Source organism: Scophthalmus maximus, chromosome 10, assembly GCF_022379125.1.
Source record: "Scophthalmus maximus strain ysfricsl-2021 chromosome 10, ASM2237912v1, whole genome shotgun sequence".
Taxonomy (NCBI): domain Eukaryota; kingdom Metazoa; phylum Chordata; class Actinopteri; order Pleuronectiformes; family Scophthalmidae; genus Scophthalmus; species Scophthalmus maximus.
Window position 1 is genome coordinate 4357101 of NC_061524.1, and position 17142 is coordinate 4374242.

At 45.0% G+C, this 17142-nt stretch overlaps 1 protein-coding gene across 1 annotated transcript; it reads right to left on the minus strand.

Annotated features, from left to right (window-relative positions):
- Positions 1-204: 204 nt before the first annotated feature.
- arhgef33 (Rho guanine nucleotide exchange factor (GEF) 33) lies at positions 205-15957 on the minus strand. The gene is made up of 17 exons (XM_047335365.1): positions 15369-15957; positions 11510-11553; positions 9253-9417; positions 8802-8923; positions 8303-8451; positions 7788-7910; positions 7403-7529; positions 5820-5952; positions 4535-4642; positions 4158-4250; positions 3431-3579; positions 3200-3289; positions 2791-2969; positions 1874-2334; positions 1544-1765; positions 1266-1399; positions 205-1035 (listed from the first exon to the last, which is right to left on the minus strand). The coding sequence occupies exons 1-17, from the start codon at positions 15412-15414 to the stop codon at positions 906-908; spliced, it is 2475 nt and encodes an 824-aa protein (XP_047191321.1). The 5' UTR covers positions 15415-15957; the 3' UTR covers positions 205-905.
- Between the last annotated feature and the right edge of the window lie 1185 nt (positions 15958-17142).

Genomic DNA, 17142 nt, shown 5'->3' on the forward strand with positions numbered 1-17142 from the left:
GATTGGTTAAAGTTTTTTTACGATTTAGAAGAAAAAAGTAAAAAAGAAAATTGGTTGTTAAAATATTCTACCCCGAAAAAATCTGCAACTACACCCCGAGTGTAATTTATTTCATTTGGTGAAAATCAGCAAGTGAACAAGTAAGATGTTTTTGTTGTTGAGTACAAAAACTATTCTATTCATAATAATTGTCAAAAAGAAACATTTAATCATTCATTCTTTAATTCTATTGATTCTTTAAACATAATGGTCTATCATCGAAAGGATATACAATGATGGTTGTTCTCCAATATGCTTTGCGCACAAAATGCTAGCAAGTAGGTTTGCGCAGATTTGAAAGCTGGGTATGCAAATGAGACAGCTTGAGAAAAAAAATTAGGAAAACAGTGTTAGTCATCTGAAAAACTTCAGGAAGTGGAGGTAGAGCAGAGATATTTACAATATAGGAAGTATGGACATGTAAAGCGTTAAACAACACCCTCTAGTGGTCAAGTATGGAGCCACCAATTCATTTAAACTGTCCCAAAAAAAGTTGGTTTTTCAGTCAAATTCAATCAAAGTTTTGAAATTTAATCTTCCTGTGTCACTCCGGTGTTGGCAAGTGATACCGTCCTCGAAAGATTCATGAAATAACTCCGCAAACGAGCAAAAATACAAGCGACTGCTTTGATCAAAACAAAAATAAAAGGCATCCAACTGTACAACCACGTCAAATACTGTCCCTGCAGGCAGAGTCAGGACGTTTTGTTTTTTTTGATTTATACTTTGAAATGTTTACAGCAAATGCTGGTCAGCCAAATGGATTATATATCTGTACAACATTTATACAGCAGTTGCAGCCTGTGTGTGCTTGAACACGCATGCAGCACACACACAGGGCGTCTCCGTGCCGGATGTAGTGGCGTTCATACAGCTGTGCCGCGGTTGATCTCCAGATGCACCAGTCTGGGGTTCTTCCCCGGCGTGTCGTGTTCGCCGCCGTTTTGGTTTTCTGGTGTTTTCTCACCTGCCTTGTCTTTCTTCTCATCGCCGCTCCTGTTGGGAAGAAGCGACCGGGAGTAAATTTGATAACCAGCTGTAGCTTCTGTGAAGGTATTTCTAAAGATTGAGTCATTTCCCATAAACTGATGGGAAAAACGATGCTGCTTTTAAAGAGAAATGCTTCTCTTTCAATCTTTCACTCTGAGGATTCTTTAGCAGTTGGAAGCAGCCACAGTACCCATCCACTGATGGGTATATCTTCCGTGTTACGTTATCGTTCTCACTTCTTCTTGAAGAGTTTCTTGAACGAGCTCCTGAAGCCTCCTTTGTCCTGCTTCCGACTCCTCTCGCTGAAGGCTGAGTGGTTGTTCTCCTCTGTCCCGCCCCTCCACTTCGTCTCATCCCCCCATGATTGGTCCTGGTTTGGGTTGAAACACAATATAACATTTTACTTCTATTGTTGTCTGATCACATCTGGTACCACTAGAGGACCTTAAAACCAAGAAAAGCATCAAGGACATTGGTCGAAAAAAGAAAGGTTGGCGTCTTCGCTGACACCCACAATGCTGAGCAGCCCATGGAGATCGTCGCTCGGTTTGTCTGCGTCCGCCCTGTTTCCCAGGGGGCTGTGGACCTTACGGGACGGAGTTGGACACCCTTTGCTGCCCTTGCTGCCCTGGCGCTCCAGCTTCGCATGGCTGCCCAGTCCAACTCTTTGGAGGTGGTCTGACAGAGGTCCACCGTCCATACCGCTCACCGTGTCCATCTGGAGGCCGTTCAAGGACTAGATAGATAGAGAAGATGTGTCTTTTGACTTCAACACACATGCAAGTTATTTTTAGCATCTTTCTCTCGATGGACATAACCACAAAAAAAAAAAAAAAGCCCTCACCTTGCTCTTACGCTGGCTGGCTTGGAGGGGACGATGCTGATGGCGGCGCGTCAGCACAGCATCGTCCGGGGACACGCACCCTCGGCTGGGCAGCTTGCCGTAACCTTTGCCTGGGCTTCCGCCGTTGCCAAAGACGTCGCGGGTCGAGGACACGTTCGCCGCCATGGCGTGATGGGATGCCGACGGGGCTTTGGGGCACTTCACGAAGGCAATGTCGATGGAGGAGTCCGACGAGGCGGACGAGCAGCGGTCGAACACGGAGACGTCGTGAAGGGAGCCTCCCTCCTCCTCATAGAGACTCTCCATCCCCGGGGGGTCCGGGGGGAGGAGGAACTCTCCGAGAGCGTCGGCCAGTGCGGAGCCCGGTTGAACCTGGCGGAAGTCTGCAGGTCTGGAGGGAAGATGGTGCTGGCACGACATGGACCTGTCAGACGGCTCTCGCTCAGGGATAATGCCAAGACCTGTAAGCCAAAGGTTGGGTAACCCGTTGACTGACGGGGCGATTGTTCCAAAAGCAACTACATTTCATGGGCTGCAAGTCAGTTTTTTTTTGCCAAATCCTAGACTAGAATCGCAGACCTTCCTTTACCAGGCGTAACAAGCGTTGGCAAGCAGCGACCTTGTTGTATCCGCGAGCAAGAGACGTCATCCATACCAGTTCCAGATGTGCAACTCTAAAGGCTTCAGTATGCCTCAAACAAAGGTGAAGGTAAAGACATCTGAAGGTAAAAGCGTTCCGAGAGTTCCGGATTGCACCACGGATTTCAAAAAAGTTTACACAAACTGGTCTCTGACAAGCATACCGCCGCATTCCCAAGACCTGCCTCATGCAACTCAAATGTTTTCCCGTCAATGCTCAAAGTACAATTCTAATCAAACGGACAGCACGAGGACGAGAAGCTTCCCTGACCACAGACCTGTTGGCTTGTGGCTCCGGGGGTCCAGGTCGGGGCTGAAGAACGGGAGCTGCGGGGGCCAGTCCGAGTCGTAACAGTGCCCTTCGGGATCCCGGTCCCGCTCCCAGTCCTGGAAGCGGTGAGACTGCATCTGCTCCAGGAGCCGCTGTTTGCTGCGCTTCACCTGGTTCGCATGTTCCCTGTTGCGTGTAAACGTTTTTCATTATTGAAGCGGGTTCATCGACCTTGTTGCTGAAGTAGGACTGTGAACAACAGGCGGAGACCAAAACAGTGCTAAAACGAAGGTTGATATATGGGATTAGAATTGGTTTTGTAGCCACTGACACGAATACAAATGTTGTTTTTTTTCCAAACGCAGTAGCTATAAACATACAGACTGATAGACGTATGGTGCAGAATGAATACTTACATCATGGCACCGCTGCAAGGATACGGTGAGCCAATGTTGTTGGACTTGATTCCACTCTCTACTGTCATTAACAGCTGTTTCATGGTCGACCTGCACGGGGACACACACACACACACACACACACACACACACACACACACACACACGGCACAGTGAGCGAGAACGGCTTTACCCTCATTTCGTCAGGTTCAAAACATGTCTGGTGTTTTTCGGCAGAGTGGTAGTTCTGACCTCTTCACCTCCGTGCGGTTGTGCAGCAGAAGCTCCTGGTTGTGCTGGAGGAGGTGGTGGTACTGAGCTGTGAAGCTCCTGAACTGCTGGATGCAAACCAGCAGCAGGTAGTAGTCGGGGTGCTCCGCCTCCGTCTGCCTCAGCAGCCCCTGCACACACACACATACACACACACATACACACACACACACACACATACATATCTTACTTATGCATGTGCATACATTTTTGGGGAACATGCGATCTAATCTGATCATTCCAGTCATCAACAACTCTATTTTAAGTCCATTGCATTATTACTATATGTATAAAACGTGCTGTGCGAAGTTTAAATTCACATCCCAAAACCTTTTGTCGTATAACTATTAAGGCATGTTTTGTGTAAACAAATTATTTTTTTGGCCAAAATTACACCATTAATCATCGCCAGAAACTGTAGAAAGAAGAAGGATCGTCTGATTTTCAACAATCTGATGGTCCTTGATCAAATCGTATGTGAGAATAGACAGATCTCAGCTTAAAATTGTGATATTTATCCCTCTGAAATTCAAAATTTGACCAAAAAATGTGCAGAAAAACACCCTAAAAAAACCACCGGGGGGTTCCGAGGATTAAATGAAAACCATTATCGATATTGTTATTAAGTGTGTGTGTGTGTCTCTGTGTGTGTGTGTGTGTGTGTGTGTGTGTGTGTGTGTGTGTGTGTGTGCGTGTGTGTGTGTCTAACCTGCAGCAGCAGCAGGTACTCTGGGATCCTCTGCACCGGCTGGAGGAGCAGGGTGTGGAGGGAGGGTTTGGATTCGTCGCCCATGATGTCGCTCTGAGACATGAGCAGCACGTCGACCAATCAGGATGGGCGGAAGAACGAGAACCAGTCAGTGCAGCAGGAATAAGATCTTTAAGTTAATTAATTTTTTTTCAATTAGAGATTTTGAAGTTACATAGTGTTGTGCATGTTTTCAGAAATCTTACGCTTCCTTCAGGTCCTATTACTCTCCCATTACACCCTGACGCTGTATGTACAGTTCAGTGTCATGTCACGTCATGTCATCTGTCCTGCTTTGTCTCACCCTGTTCCTTTTTATTGATTTTTTTGTGTTTTACCTCCAGGAGAGCGGAAGATTTCATGGAGCTGGAGGCGAGCATGGTGACGACTGACAGACAGTCGGGAAGCTCCTTCAGGTAGGAAACGTAAAAGTCCAAGAAGTCGCTCTGTGTGGAGACGCAGAGAGACATAAACAGGGTTTATTGAATGTGTGTTCATGCACATTCAATAAGTCAGTGTGATAGGAAACTCTGTGACGAGCATAAACAAGCTTTATGTACAGTTTTAATTTGAGTTGAAATGGGACTTATTTCAATAGAGAAACATCTCAATGTTCTGTTCTGTCAGATTTATTTTCCAAAACTTCACTGACACATCAAAAGGATTTTCCGTTCCATTTTTAGCACATGCAATGAAAACACTACAACCGCTTTCAGACGTGCACTGAAGTCCCAAACTTTTTTCCGTAGGAGCTGTATGTGAGAATGTGAATGGCAGAAAACAGCTTAATAAACTCTACACAACAGCTATGGAATAAAAATGTAAGAGTATTATGTGCAAAGAACCTTTACATTGAGCTTCTTTTCTTTCTTTCCTTCTTGCACTGGGATCCTTTTAAATAGGTGAGTGTTCTTACTAATTACTGCATTTCCTCCAGTTCACTCTCATCTTATTGGCCGCACAGTGACTTTAACATCATTTACTCATTAGCTCCGGTGCATTGTGTCCGCGTTCGGCCTCCGGCCGGGGTCAGGTCGCCGCTCGCACCTTTCACGATATCACAAAACGCATGTAGAAGAATCTCTTTCGACTTTCAGAGAAGGATTTTTATTTCTTCAAAATCGACACTTGGGTCTTAAAAACCCTCTGGCGCTGACGGAGAAAAACTATTTTTTTTCCCCACATTTGTCCGACGAGCATGAGAACCAAAAGCGTCAATGATTAGTGTCCATAATGATTTGATAAAAATGCTTTGTTTCACCAGCAATTACAACATGGCTCCGCTGGAATTTGACATTTCATTTAACGTCGGTCACGGCGTCCGCAGTCATTCGGATTCATTATGAACGGCGCGGTCATGAGGCCAAACCCTCCGTGACCCGTCCACGTGAGCTATCCTGGATCAGCGCTGTGCGTCGTGAATGTCAAGCTTTTGATTTATCAAAATTTTTTTTGACAGTATGTTTGAAACTGGAGATCCATCTTACTGTACGTTTGAGTTCAGAAAGGTGCCAGAAGTAAAATCCACTCATTCCCTGCTGGTCGAACATTAAAGATATAAAATGCACAGTCGTTTTCGCACATTTCATTGTCTAATTCTTTTCCTTTATTTTTATTTTTTACCTCTTTGCTGGTCAGCCTCATGAACACATCCCCCATGATGCCTTGCCACTGGCACTTGAGCACACGCTCCTGCAGCGTGTGGAGCAGCTCCAGATGCTGCTGGATCAGGAACCGCAGGGAGCTGGGGAACGGACTGAGTGACAGCGAGCAAGAGAGAAGAGAGGGGGGAAGACAACAGACATAAAGATGGACGACACGACAGGCCTGCTAAGGTGAGGCCAAATCATCTGGATCGCCCCCCGCTGGTGGCCGGCTGCAGTACAGGTCGAAAGCCCGCCTCCTCCGTGTTAGCAGATGGGGTAATAAAAATAAAAAAAGTTAAAGGACACGTATAACAGGTCTTTCCCAAATATGGTTTCTGCCATTTCCCTATCTCACATATGTTCCACGTGTTCATTTCTGCGATAAGTTTGTTTTTCAATCAGTTATTTGATTTGATTTGACGTGATTGACGGCTGAGGCCGTCTCGCGATTGCTCACAGACTCTGGCTCCAAATGGCGTCGCCAGCACAAGACGGCGGCGCCCGCGTCCCAGGTGTGTTTTGGCTTTCATTTTGTCACAGTGGGAGGAGAGAGGAGAGACGCGTCGTCCATCGTTATGTACGGCCTGCGGTTTATCGTCCACACGCAGAGCGAGCGACGGCATAAAATGATCAAATGAAAGTGAAACATGTCACAGGAGAAGCCGAAGTGTGAAAATGACTTTGGAGCTTAAGTTATCGTTTCACACAGTGAAGTGTTAAAAGTCAAGTGCAGATAGCATACTCGGCCTCGGGGTCAAAATGGAGTTAAAAAACAAAATGCAATCATTCATTTACCAAACACCGTTTGACCCAGCTGAGCAGCCGAACCTCTCCTTCTGCGTCCGTACGGTCGACGTGGGCCACGTGCGCTGGACGCCGAGCGGTGATCACATTAGAGGCCTTCTTCGTCTTTGTAAAGACTCCACCCTCTGTCTCACACACTGGTGTGTATAACCTGCCTCTATTGGATTTTGCCGATTTCCTGCCGGCCCCTCACCGTCAGCTCTCAAATTAGATCAGCAGCCACTGCTGGACTAAATTTAGAGTGTCGACCTGTGTGTGTGTGTGTGTGTGTGTGTGTGTGTGTGTGTGTGTGTGTGTGTGTGTGTGTGTGTGTGTGTGTGTGTGTGTGTGTGTGTGTGTGTCCATGAGGATGTCAGAGATATGACTGTAGTCTGTGATACTTGGTGAGTTCCCGGCTCATTGCATTAGAGGCCTTTTCTCCTTCAGATAACGTCGGCGATGTCTGCGTCACTCTCTGTTTGCTGCAGGTTGTGTGTGTGTGTGTGTGTGTGTGTGTGTATGCACCCTCTACAAAGGAATGTATTGTCTGAATGAGATGTAAAAAAAAAAAAGAGGAAATTCCTCCTCCCATTTTTTCTTAGAATTAGCCCCCGGCACATTATTGAATGATGTCAAAAATGTCTCTTCATGTCTTATCTTCGAGATCTTCCCCGTTGTCATGCTGAACTCTGTGTGTTGTCTCTGTGTGTGTGTGTGTGTGTGTGTGTGTGTGTGTGTGTGTGTGTGTGTGTGTGTGTGTGCGTGCGTGTGTCGTACCGCTTGTCTTTTGGGGCGAGTGCCTCCGACCCGTTGAAGGAGATGTTGGCCTTCAGCAGCAGAGACAAGTGGGAGACATAAACTCGCTCCGACTCCAGCAGCTCCAGAGCCGCTCTCTGCCTCTTATCTGCGCACACACACGTGTGCACACACACACACACACACACACACACACGCACACGTAAAAAAATAAACAACTCGTATTCTACATATTCAGTTTTCTTCAGGCATCAAGGGGGGAAATGTACTGTGGCATTAGCAGGAAGAGTCGTCGCAGCAGCAGTAGAACTTGTAGAAACTGCAGTAGCAGCAGCAGTAGTACTTGCAGTAGCAGCAGCAGTAGTAGTACTAAATGTCAGTAATATCAATAAGTGTGTTTTCTCACTGGGTTCGGTCTGACTGCAGAGGGATTCTGTGTCGTCTCTGCTCGTCTTCCTCTCTCCCCACGCCGGACAACCTCTCTGCTGCTGCGGCGGCGGCTGAGCCTCCTGCTCAAAGGTGGAGGGAGCTGGCAGGCACACGCACACACACACACACACACACACAAAATGTGAGTATGTTGCTCCTCTTGGTCATTCCTTCACTTCACCCTCTGCCCTCACCCTCCTCATCCTTTGTGTCTTCTCAGTCACAGCCACACTTCACTTTTTCACTTGTTTAGTATTTTAAAACAGTATATAGTATAATATTTACATTGTGTATACACTATAATGCAGGTGTCTATTCATTGTCGTAATATATGACTACAGCACCTCCTGATGGCACCCAAAAGTGGAGGCTGGTGTATGAAATGATAACGATGATATACTGTATATCAAGGAGACAGTGTATTTAATGTTGCCGCATATAAACTCTCTCATACACACACGCACGCACGCACGCACGCACGCACGGACTCACCATGTGTCGAAGTGAAGCTCCTCTGCGTCGACCCACCGTGTGGCAGGCTGGAAAAGAAGTGCTGAATAACGCTGAGCTCTGATTGGCTGGGCACACAGACGTGGTCGTCCCCTGGCGCCGCTGGCACGTCCGCCTTGGAGTTCTTCCTGCTGTCGGAAGAATCAGCAGCGCCGAAAGGAGAAGGGGTGTAAAAAGAAATACTCCTTTGCCAAAAAGCAGTGGCACACTCTGCACCTTGCTCAAGGGCACCGTCGTGGTACTAGCACACATTGCACTGATCATCAATCGAGTATTGTAGATATCAAAAGAAACAGCAGGGGAGAAAATTAAAAAAGGGCGATATTGAAAATAACAAAAAAAAAAAATCTGTGTGTGTCTGTGTGTGCACGTCCTCTGTGTATCCTTACATCACACACACACACACACACACACACACACACACACACACAGTATGTGCCAGTGTGTGTGTGTGTGTGTGTGTGTGTCTCTGCTCCTTTACCTGTGAGGAAGGGAGATGGTGTCGTGGGTGTTTTCCGTCTGCAGCAGTTCTATCTTCCTCTGAATCTCCCTCTGTTTGCCGGAAACGTCCCGGACGTGGAACAAAGCCACATTCAACTCTTCCTGCGAAAAAGCGATAGTAACCAAGGAGCTGGTGTAACAGCCGTCGGCTGAACCTGCTGTTTGTTTGTTTTTTAGTTTTTTCAAACAGGTTTGGATGGAAATGTGCTGGGCTGCTTTAGGGGCAACTGTGCAGAGGCCTCGTGTGGAAATTAATATCTCATAATGACACTGTATGTTCTGAGTAAATCCCCTCTTTGTAAGCTGGAGTGTGTATATGCCTATAAATACTTAATATTGGCCCCTGCACGTCTCTTAGAATAGATACGAACGTGTGTGTGTGTGTGTGTGTGTGTGTGTGTGTGTGTTGGACAGTGCAGCGTCTCCGGCACCTTGACGGTGTTCAGCGAGTTCTTGAGGCCCATTATCTTGTCGTCCACGTCGGTCTGACGCGTCCGGAGCTTCTCCTCCAGGCCGCGGTCCCTCTGACGCAGCTCGCGCAGCTCCGTCAGAGCGGCGTGGAGCCCCTCGCGCAGCTCGGCCACCAGGCCCTGCAGCTGCGTCACAAGACCAATAAGGCAAAATCGTTTTTTTTCCCGGCAGCACATTTTTGGGCAGCGCGCTGCTGACGACTTCCAGTGATCAAAACGTAGAAGGAATTCAATAATTCGAAGAATGCAGACTTAGGGACGTTACCGGTGCGCGCAAGGAGTTTTGAGTTCATGTTGTAATATTTTTGTTCGTAACCTTTATGGGGTGAGCGAATTTAATTTAAGTTCTTCTTTTTTTTGGGAGTTCCTTGTATGTTTGTAGCACTTACCTTATGTTCCTGAGGTATTATAAGGCCTGAATTAGTTGCTTCCGCGAGTACATCATTTTATGTCCGTATAGTTTTTTGTGTATCCTCTTTTAGATGCTACTTCTTGTGGTGACGTTATAGTTTTTTGTCTGCATCTGTCCACATGTTCTCATCTCATCAACTATTAGATTCTGAACTATTACGCCCTTGTCCATTTGGGGTTTTTTTTGTCAGCAGACCGCAGGATTATGCAAAAAGAAAGAACCCATAACATTTTTGCGCTGATTCATTTTTGATATGACATGTTTTTTATTCCTGATTTCCCAGGGAATAATTCATGGATTTACATGGGAAAAAAAGGAAATCTGGCGTATTTAGGGGCCTGAACTCGTGTGCACGTTGGTGCAGCCTGATTGAATTCGAGGGCCCTTGGCCGAGCTCTGCTCTCTGCTGAGTGGCGTTCTAGTTGCATGTTATTCTTCTTCTCCTTATCGACAGCCTCTTTTCTGCCTTTCAGGTCTGTGAGTTTTTTCCCCCCATCATTCTGGTTTCGGTGCATCTTCATTTCCGTCTCCTCTGACTTCTCTTTCCTCTCTTATTTTGCTCTCGGCAGCCTAACTTTCCTGTTTTTATACGAAAGTCCTTTCCTCATCCTTTCCCTAATAATAATAATAATAATAATAATAATAATAATAATAATCAATGCGCAGTGCTTTCTGTACCCACCTCCCCTCTCTCTCTCTCTCTCTCTCTCTGCCGTTCCATTCTCTGGGCTTTTCTCCTTCATAAGCTGATTGAATTTATCCAACAGGGATAAGTGAATCAGCTCATGGGAACATGACATGGGTTAAGCGGCTCTCCCTTCGCCCGCCCTATCGTTCCCACATCTCTCTCTCTCTCTCTCTCTCTCTCTCGCTCGCTCGCTCTCTCCCGGTCATGTGAAAGGCATCAGGCCGCCGCAGACTGAATGGAGCGTGTGTCCTGTTCGCCCCTCCGCTCCTCTTCCTCTCCGATGCTATCGGCGGCGGACGGTGCGTCCGTTCACCTGGGGGCATCCGAGTTCCCGTAGAAATGAAACATACGCATGACGCTGTGTGAGTGAGTGGCAGGTTTGGATCATGTTGGAATTGAGTCCTTGGGACTTTGGCAAAGCAGCGTCGGCTGGTTCAAGTCGTGTCGAGTGAATCCTGCCTAGTGAACATTTTCTGCAAACATCCTCGAGCGTCTGTTCAGTCCACAGTCGGTCTCATGTCGCGCCCTGAGTAAGTAAGTGCTCCTGATCAGAATGTCATGAGACCGCCGGGGAAACGCATGAAACACAAGTCTTTCGTGCGCCGTACTTGTTTTCGCACCACATGCGCGGACGATGAGAGGAGCTCTGACCCGCTGCAGGTTCCCCCATCCCCTCGCGACTGCTGCCTCTCGAGGCCGAGCGCCGGCGAGTGGCCGCTTTTCCCCTTCGCCAAACACAAATGGCGAAATGGGACAGGGGCCCCCGAGGCGCGAGCGAGCGTCGTCGAGTTTTGCGAACGCCGGACCGCGGGATACAAGTCCCCGATCCGGGACTCTCACTTGACTGGACCTTTGACCTTTCTGTGGCTCCTGACCCTCAGAAGGTCATTTACGATGACGGATGAAATGATCCCTTGAAAGGTTCATAAAGTAAATGTTGTAACTCAATAGTAACTCAATGAGTTTTTTGGTAAGAGCAGGCGACACGAAATCCTTCAGATTGCAGGAATGAAACGTGAGGACTTTTCTCGTGTGGGAAAGTTTAGAACTTGGCTCGTGACCGATGGAGGGAAGGAACGTTTTCTTTCGCAAGGTCGCCGTGGTGAAATGTTGATTACCTGCGCGATCTCCAGGTTCCCCTCCTCCACGTGTTCGTCTTTATCTGGAAGAGAAGACAGAAACGAGCAAAGTAGACCTCAGTTTGGCAGCCACAACAGTGACTTTTATCAAAAATGACAATTCGTTCCATTACATGATTACATAACGCATTCATAATCAGGAGTGAAGAAAATGTTATGAGCGATGGAAACTTTCACCATGAGGAATGAACCTCGCTGACGACACGAGAAAACTGCAATTCATGCAGTTTCAGTCTTCTGTTTATTTATTTATCCAAGTATTTATTTTGCTTTACAGATTAAAACAAAAAAAAAGTATATTCAAGTTGTTCATAGAAAACTGCACCATACAATCTGCAGGCGTCACGCGGACCCGTTAGTTTATAATCAGTGCGCTGAATTCCTGTGTGATACCTCGGGTTAAATACCACGAGCAACAAAGTCCAAAGTTGTGCCGGTGCTAATGATACAGATGATTGTCCGTGTATCATTAGCATTCGGAAGAACGGTGCCCGCCTCATGTTTCCTGCTTCAGGGAAAATCCCCAGCGTTCCCTATGAATTCAAACTGTGGACTCATCATAAAATGTAAAAGTGTAAAACATTTTAAGTTAAGTGAGATTTGAGTTGAAGAGTGGAATTCACTGTGCATATCCACATTCCCTCTCAATCCAAACAATGTGACCTTTACACCCATATTTCAAATAAAATGAAATATATAAACTATTTTCTTAACTAACGTTAGAACCCAGAATTGCACAGTAGAGCACATTATACCTAACAAACCAACGAACAAACCAACAATGGAACAAACGACAGCCACAACACAGCACAAGGCCGAGAGATATTTAAGTATAATATTTTACACCACTTATCTTTTCCCATATGGTCTTGTGAATGAATGTGTTTTTTATTTTTACCTGCACCAGGGAGATTTAAGTTTTCAGCCCCTGTCTGCTAGTTTGTTTGTTTTTTTTTGTCTTCAGGATTACGTGAAAACTACTGAACCGATTTCCACAAAACAATGTGGCAGGATTGTACACGCGTCAAGAAAAAATATCCAGTATTTTCAGATTACGGATTCTTTTGGTGTGTAATTTTTGTTAATGTTCCTGGCGGCATCTGGGTGGCAAAGTTGCAAACCGCAACCAACTGAGCACCCGACAGGGGACACTTTACTGTGGCGCACCGCTAATTCCATTTCCGGTTTCCACCAGTGGCTGATAAATTCTACGCGAACGCCACGTATTCTGGAACCAATATGTTCAACCGTATTCAACGCGACGTAGCAAAACGTGGCGACTCACACGGAGGTCGGGTCCACCTCACGTCTCTATATTTAACTCATTCAGAGTGGACGAAAAAACACCTGTTCTTCATTGCAGGTGATTATATATATATATATATATATATATATATATATATATATATATATATGGGGTTGTTGTTGTTTTTTTAAAAACTTTTTTTCAGATTTGCCATGTAATAATTCGTGGATCCTGAGGGGAAACAAAAAAAAAATCTGGCGTATTCATGGGACTGATATCTATGAGTGTGTGCAAATTGGTGCATCTTAATTGGATTCAAGTGGACTGACGGGGCCTCGGCGGAGGTGTTGCCCTCTGCTGAGCGACGTCTCTAGTTTGGATTAGTTATGTCACGGTTTCGTCAAAGCAAGAGCAATGAGCCTCTCTGTGACGCCCGATGTGTGTGTGTGTGTGTGTGTGTGTGTGTGTGCGTGCGTGCGTGTGATGTATTAGAGATAAACACATTTGCAGCCGGGCTCATGACAAATATTTTATGCCACAGAAGTCAAGAGAAGGCCAGTGAGGTTGTGTGAAGTGTTCTCCGGCAGTCATGTGAAAGCACTACACACACACACACACACACACACACACACACACACACACCGCTTCTTTCTCAGATATGGTATACGTAAGTGTCACTTATACCGCATCCATAAAAATTTCCATGAAGTCTTTTCGCATTCGTCATTTATCCATGTTGCATGAGGCTTGTGGTAACTGTAACGTCCCCAAGTGTCGGAGCAGCTCCAGGACGTTGCTCGTGATGGAATCGCGTGTTAATATTCGCTGCAGCAGTTTTGTTGTTCGCGTTCACTAAGCGGTTGTTCTGTTGGAGGAAAATGCCCCACAAGCAAATTTGAGATTGACCAAAAAGCACAATGCTCCTGTTTATTGTGGAAATGTCACTGTTGAGGGTTCCCCTCCATAGACTTTATATATTTTTTTTAAAAAGTCAGAAAAATGTTGCCACTTAACATATATTATCATGCGTAATTGACGAGGCCTTTGGGCACAATGTGCCACGTCTGTGCTGAGGAACATGTCCTCACCGTGAGAGAGGAGAGGATGGCATATACAGTGTCCGACAAAGGAGTCTTTCTTCTGTGCGATATGAAAAATCTCCTCTGACGACTTCGGTTTGACCCCCCAACAAGGAGGTCGGTGTGGTGCCTGATACGCACATTTCAGAAAAAGTTCAAATGGCATGTTCCATGCTGGCGATTCTAAGAAAAACTTTTTTAAAAATGGACGCAAGGAAATATTGTTTGACCATGATATAACTGCCTGGTGAGACCTCATCTTGATTTAGTAGGTTCTGTCTGTTGTCCCCATAGAGCAGCTAAACGAATTGTCATATGTCACATGAAATATTGAGATGGCCGACTCTACAGGAGCCATAGAGGAGACATGGTTATGGTCTGTAAGCTTGTTCAAGGAATATATGATATCACTCCTGGGCTCATCGTCCATTTTTGTCATGACAGGTATGAGTTAAGAGGGAACTCCTTAAAATGATTCCCACTGAGGTGTTTCTCTAAGAAAAAGAGAAAATACACTGAGTAGTAAAAAAAACCGTGGGCCGATCTCCCCGAGGACGTGGTGCAGTTAACTCTTTAAAAAAAGAAGATTTGATCTATTCTGGTCAGCGAAGGATGTTCTGCATGATCATAAAGCTGATTTGTGATTATTGGTGTGGTGGATTTTTATGTCCTGTACCAGAACATTGTTCATAAATTTCATTAGATTCAATTAAATTTCATTGAAACCACAGGTGTAGCTTTGCTTGTACAAAAGACACTTATTGGAACGCAGCCGTTCTGAATTATTTGTTGTTTTTTTTCAAGCTCCATAAGTCAATATGTCGTCTGTGAAAAAAAACTCCACTCCACTAATAACTCATTTAAAAATCCAGCATCTGTCAGACCCCCTTTTTTCTTTTGCGGGATTTTTCCCAGACTGCCTCCGTCACTGAGAAGCGAAAAAAAAACATTGCGTTTCATCTTTGCAGACAGAGATGATGTGATTAATAATCTGTTGACTCATTTGTTCTGCCGGTTCAAGTTTAAGCGTCCACGCGAGAGGAACTTATGGGGGGGGGGGGGGGGGGTGGGGGGGTCATGTCTACTGTATATGACAGCGTGACTATGCAGTGGATGACCTAATCGAATTATATTTTCCAATCGGATTTAGCAATAAGGAAACGACTCGTGATGTTAGCTCAGTGTCACCATATTATTAATATTATTAGGAATCCGGAAAAATGGAAAAGATGTTTTTTTCCGTGACCTCGGAAGATAAACGACGCGCGGATTTGAGGTGAGGTGATCATCACCTGATGCAGCCATATTCCATGTAGCGCGTGCTGACGGACAGTAAAACATAAATCTGTTCCGTTTTATTACCGGCATGAGAGCGTGCTGTTTCAACCCTCTGACAAATGAATCAATTAATGGAAGATAGATATTAATCAGCAGTATATTATAATGTACAGTTTCAGCTCTGTGAGCTTCTCTGAGAAAGAAAAAGCAGAAAGTGTCGCGACACCTGTTTTACCTTCCGACACACCCTCCACCATGTTTTCCGTCTTCCCATTTTCCATGTTTTAAGACCGGCCTGGCTCCGATCCAATTCACTGTCGTCCAAGTTCTGAGAGTCCGTGTCCAGCTCAGGACGACCTGGCTCCGCTCCTCTGCCTGCTCGTCTTCTCCCTCTGAACGTCCCCCCGGTCCTTCGCTCTGATCACTCACTTTCTCTCCTCCAGACCATGTGAGTCCTATGATTTCCCTCCTCGCACAAAAAGGCCCTTGTCTTCAAACGGAGCAGACGCGAGAGGAGCGATCAGGAGGAGAGAGGGAGACATTTGTTCATCAACTTGCAGTCACGTACTGTAACCAACTCATTGGACGGGCGGAGGCGTGACCGGCTGTTCATGAGGTGATGGACACACAGCAGCTCTGCCCCTGATCTGAGGGGGGGGGGGTGAAAAAACAAAATGAAATAAGTGCCTCTGCCAACTTTGTCAGTCTACAGTTTGGTGCTGAGTTGCCTTCAGGGCCGTGGAACATCTTCTCTTGCAACATTCAGGTCAGCGACGTGAGCCGAAGAAGTACGGATCAATCAGCTTCTTCGCTGATCAGAGGGACGTCAGAGGTCAGGGGTCAGGGGTCAGGGGTCAGTTACTTTTAGACAACAGCGGGTTAAACATCTCCTGTGCTTCAACCTGTAGAGGGACATTTTACTCACGACTCTGATAAAATGACAACTCGCCAAAGATGAGCAGACGACGACACATCTCTCAGCAAAGTTATGAGGGTTATTTGTGAAATCGGACAAACAGTCTGACTCATAAACGGTGTGGAGAAGTGTGTACGTGTGTCTACGTGTGTGTGTGTGTGTGTGTTAGCCTGACGTGTTTGTCTCTCTTCAGTTTCTGTTGCATGTATTTATTGTTTAATAACACTTTGATGGTGTTATTCGAGCACTCTTCTGACATTGTTCTGGAAAATGTGGCTATACTAAATTAACGTCACTTACTGCCCATTCCTTTCTGTACAACAACCCCTCCAGAAAAAAAACGTGTTCCTATCCACATATAATAAAAAATTGGGTCCTGGGAAAATGTGGTTTGGATGTTTGAGCCTGAGCATCAATTGATTTTCAACGCCCTCTAAGTAAAACTACGCCACGAGCTAAACTAAGGTCAAGCGTTGTTAATTTCCTGTTACATCGCAGTACAGTCAAAAAAATACAACATTATGGACATTAACCAAATAAAGCATTTATAATTGAATTATATGATAATTTAAAACACTTTTTTATCTGAAGAACAACTATTACTATCACTATATAAGTTTTACATGATACTTGAAGTATATTGTATGCAATAGTATGTATTTATATTACTGTTGTAGCCACCTCTTACTTTTAAATACAGTTATTTTTATTGTCATTGACTCAGTTTTGAGCGTTAGATAGAAAGATATATACAATAAAGATATATAGATAGTTTTACTTTTTACGCAAGTAAAAGATAGGAACACTTCCAATAAGGTTTTTTGTGTTTTTTCCCCTATACATTTGTTAATTATTATTAACAAATGTAATTATTATTATTGACATTTATTATTTATTTATTCATTCATCCATTCATTTATTTCATATTATCAGTATTACTATTATTACTTATTTGTCTATCTATCTATTTATTTAAATATTTATGATCATTATCACTATAATTATTTATTGTTCTATTTATCTATTTATTTACGTATTTATTATTATTTCTACTTTTATTATTTATTGGTATATTTATCAATTTATTTCTAGA

Coding starts and splice junctions, on each gene's coding strand:
- arhgef33 (XM_047335365.1), bottom strand. CDS start 15,414: ATGGAAAATGGGAAGACGGAAAACATGGTGGAGGGTGTGTCGGAAG. Junction 2,335..2,790: donor CCGGAGCCACAAGCCAACAG/GTCTGTGGTCAG, acceptor TTTGGCTTACAG/GTCTTGGCATTATCCCTGAG. Junction 1,766..1,873: donor CCAGCCAGCGTAAGAGCAAG/GTGAGGGCTTTT, acceptor CTATCTATCTAG/TCCTTGAACGGCCTCCAGAT.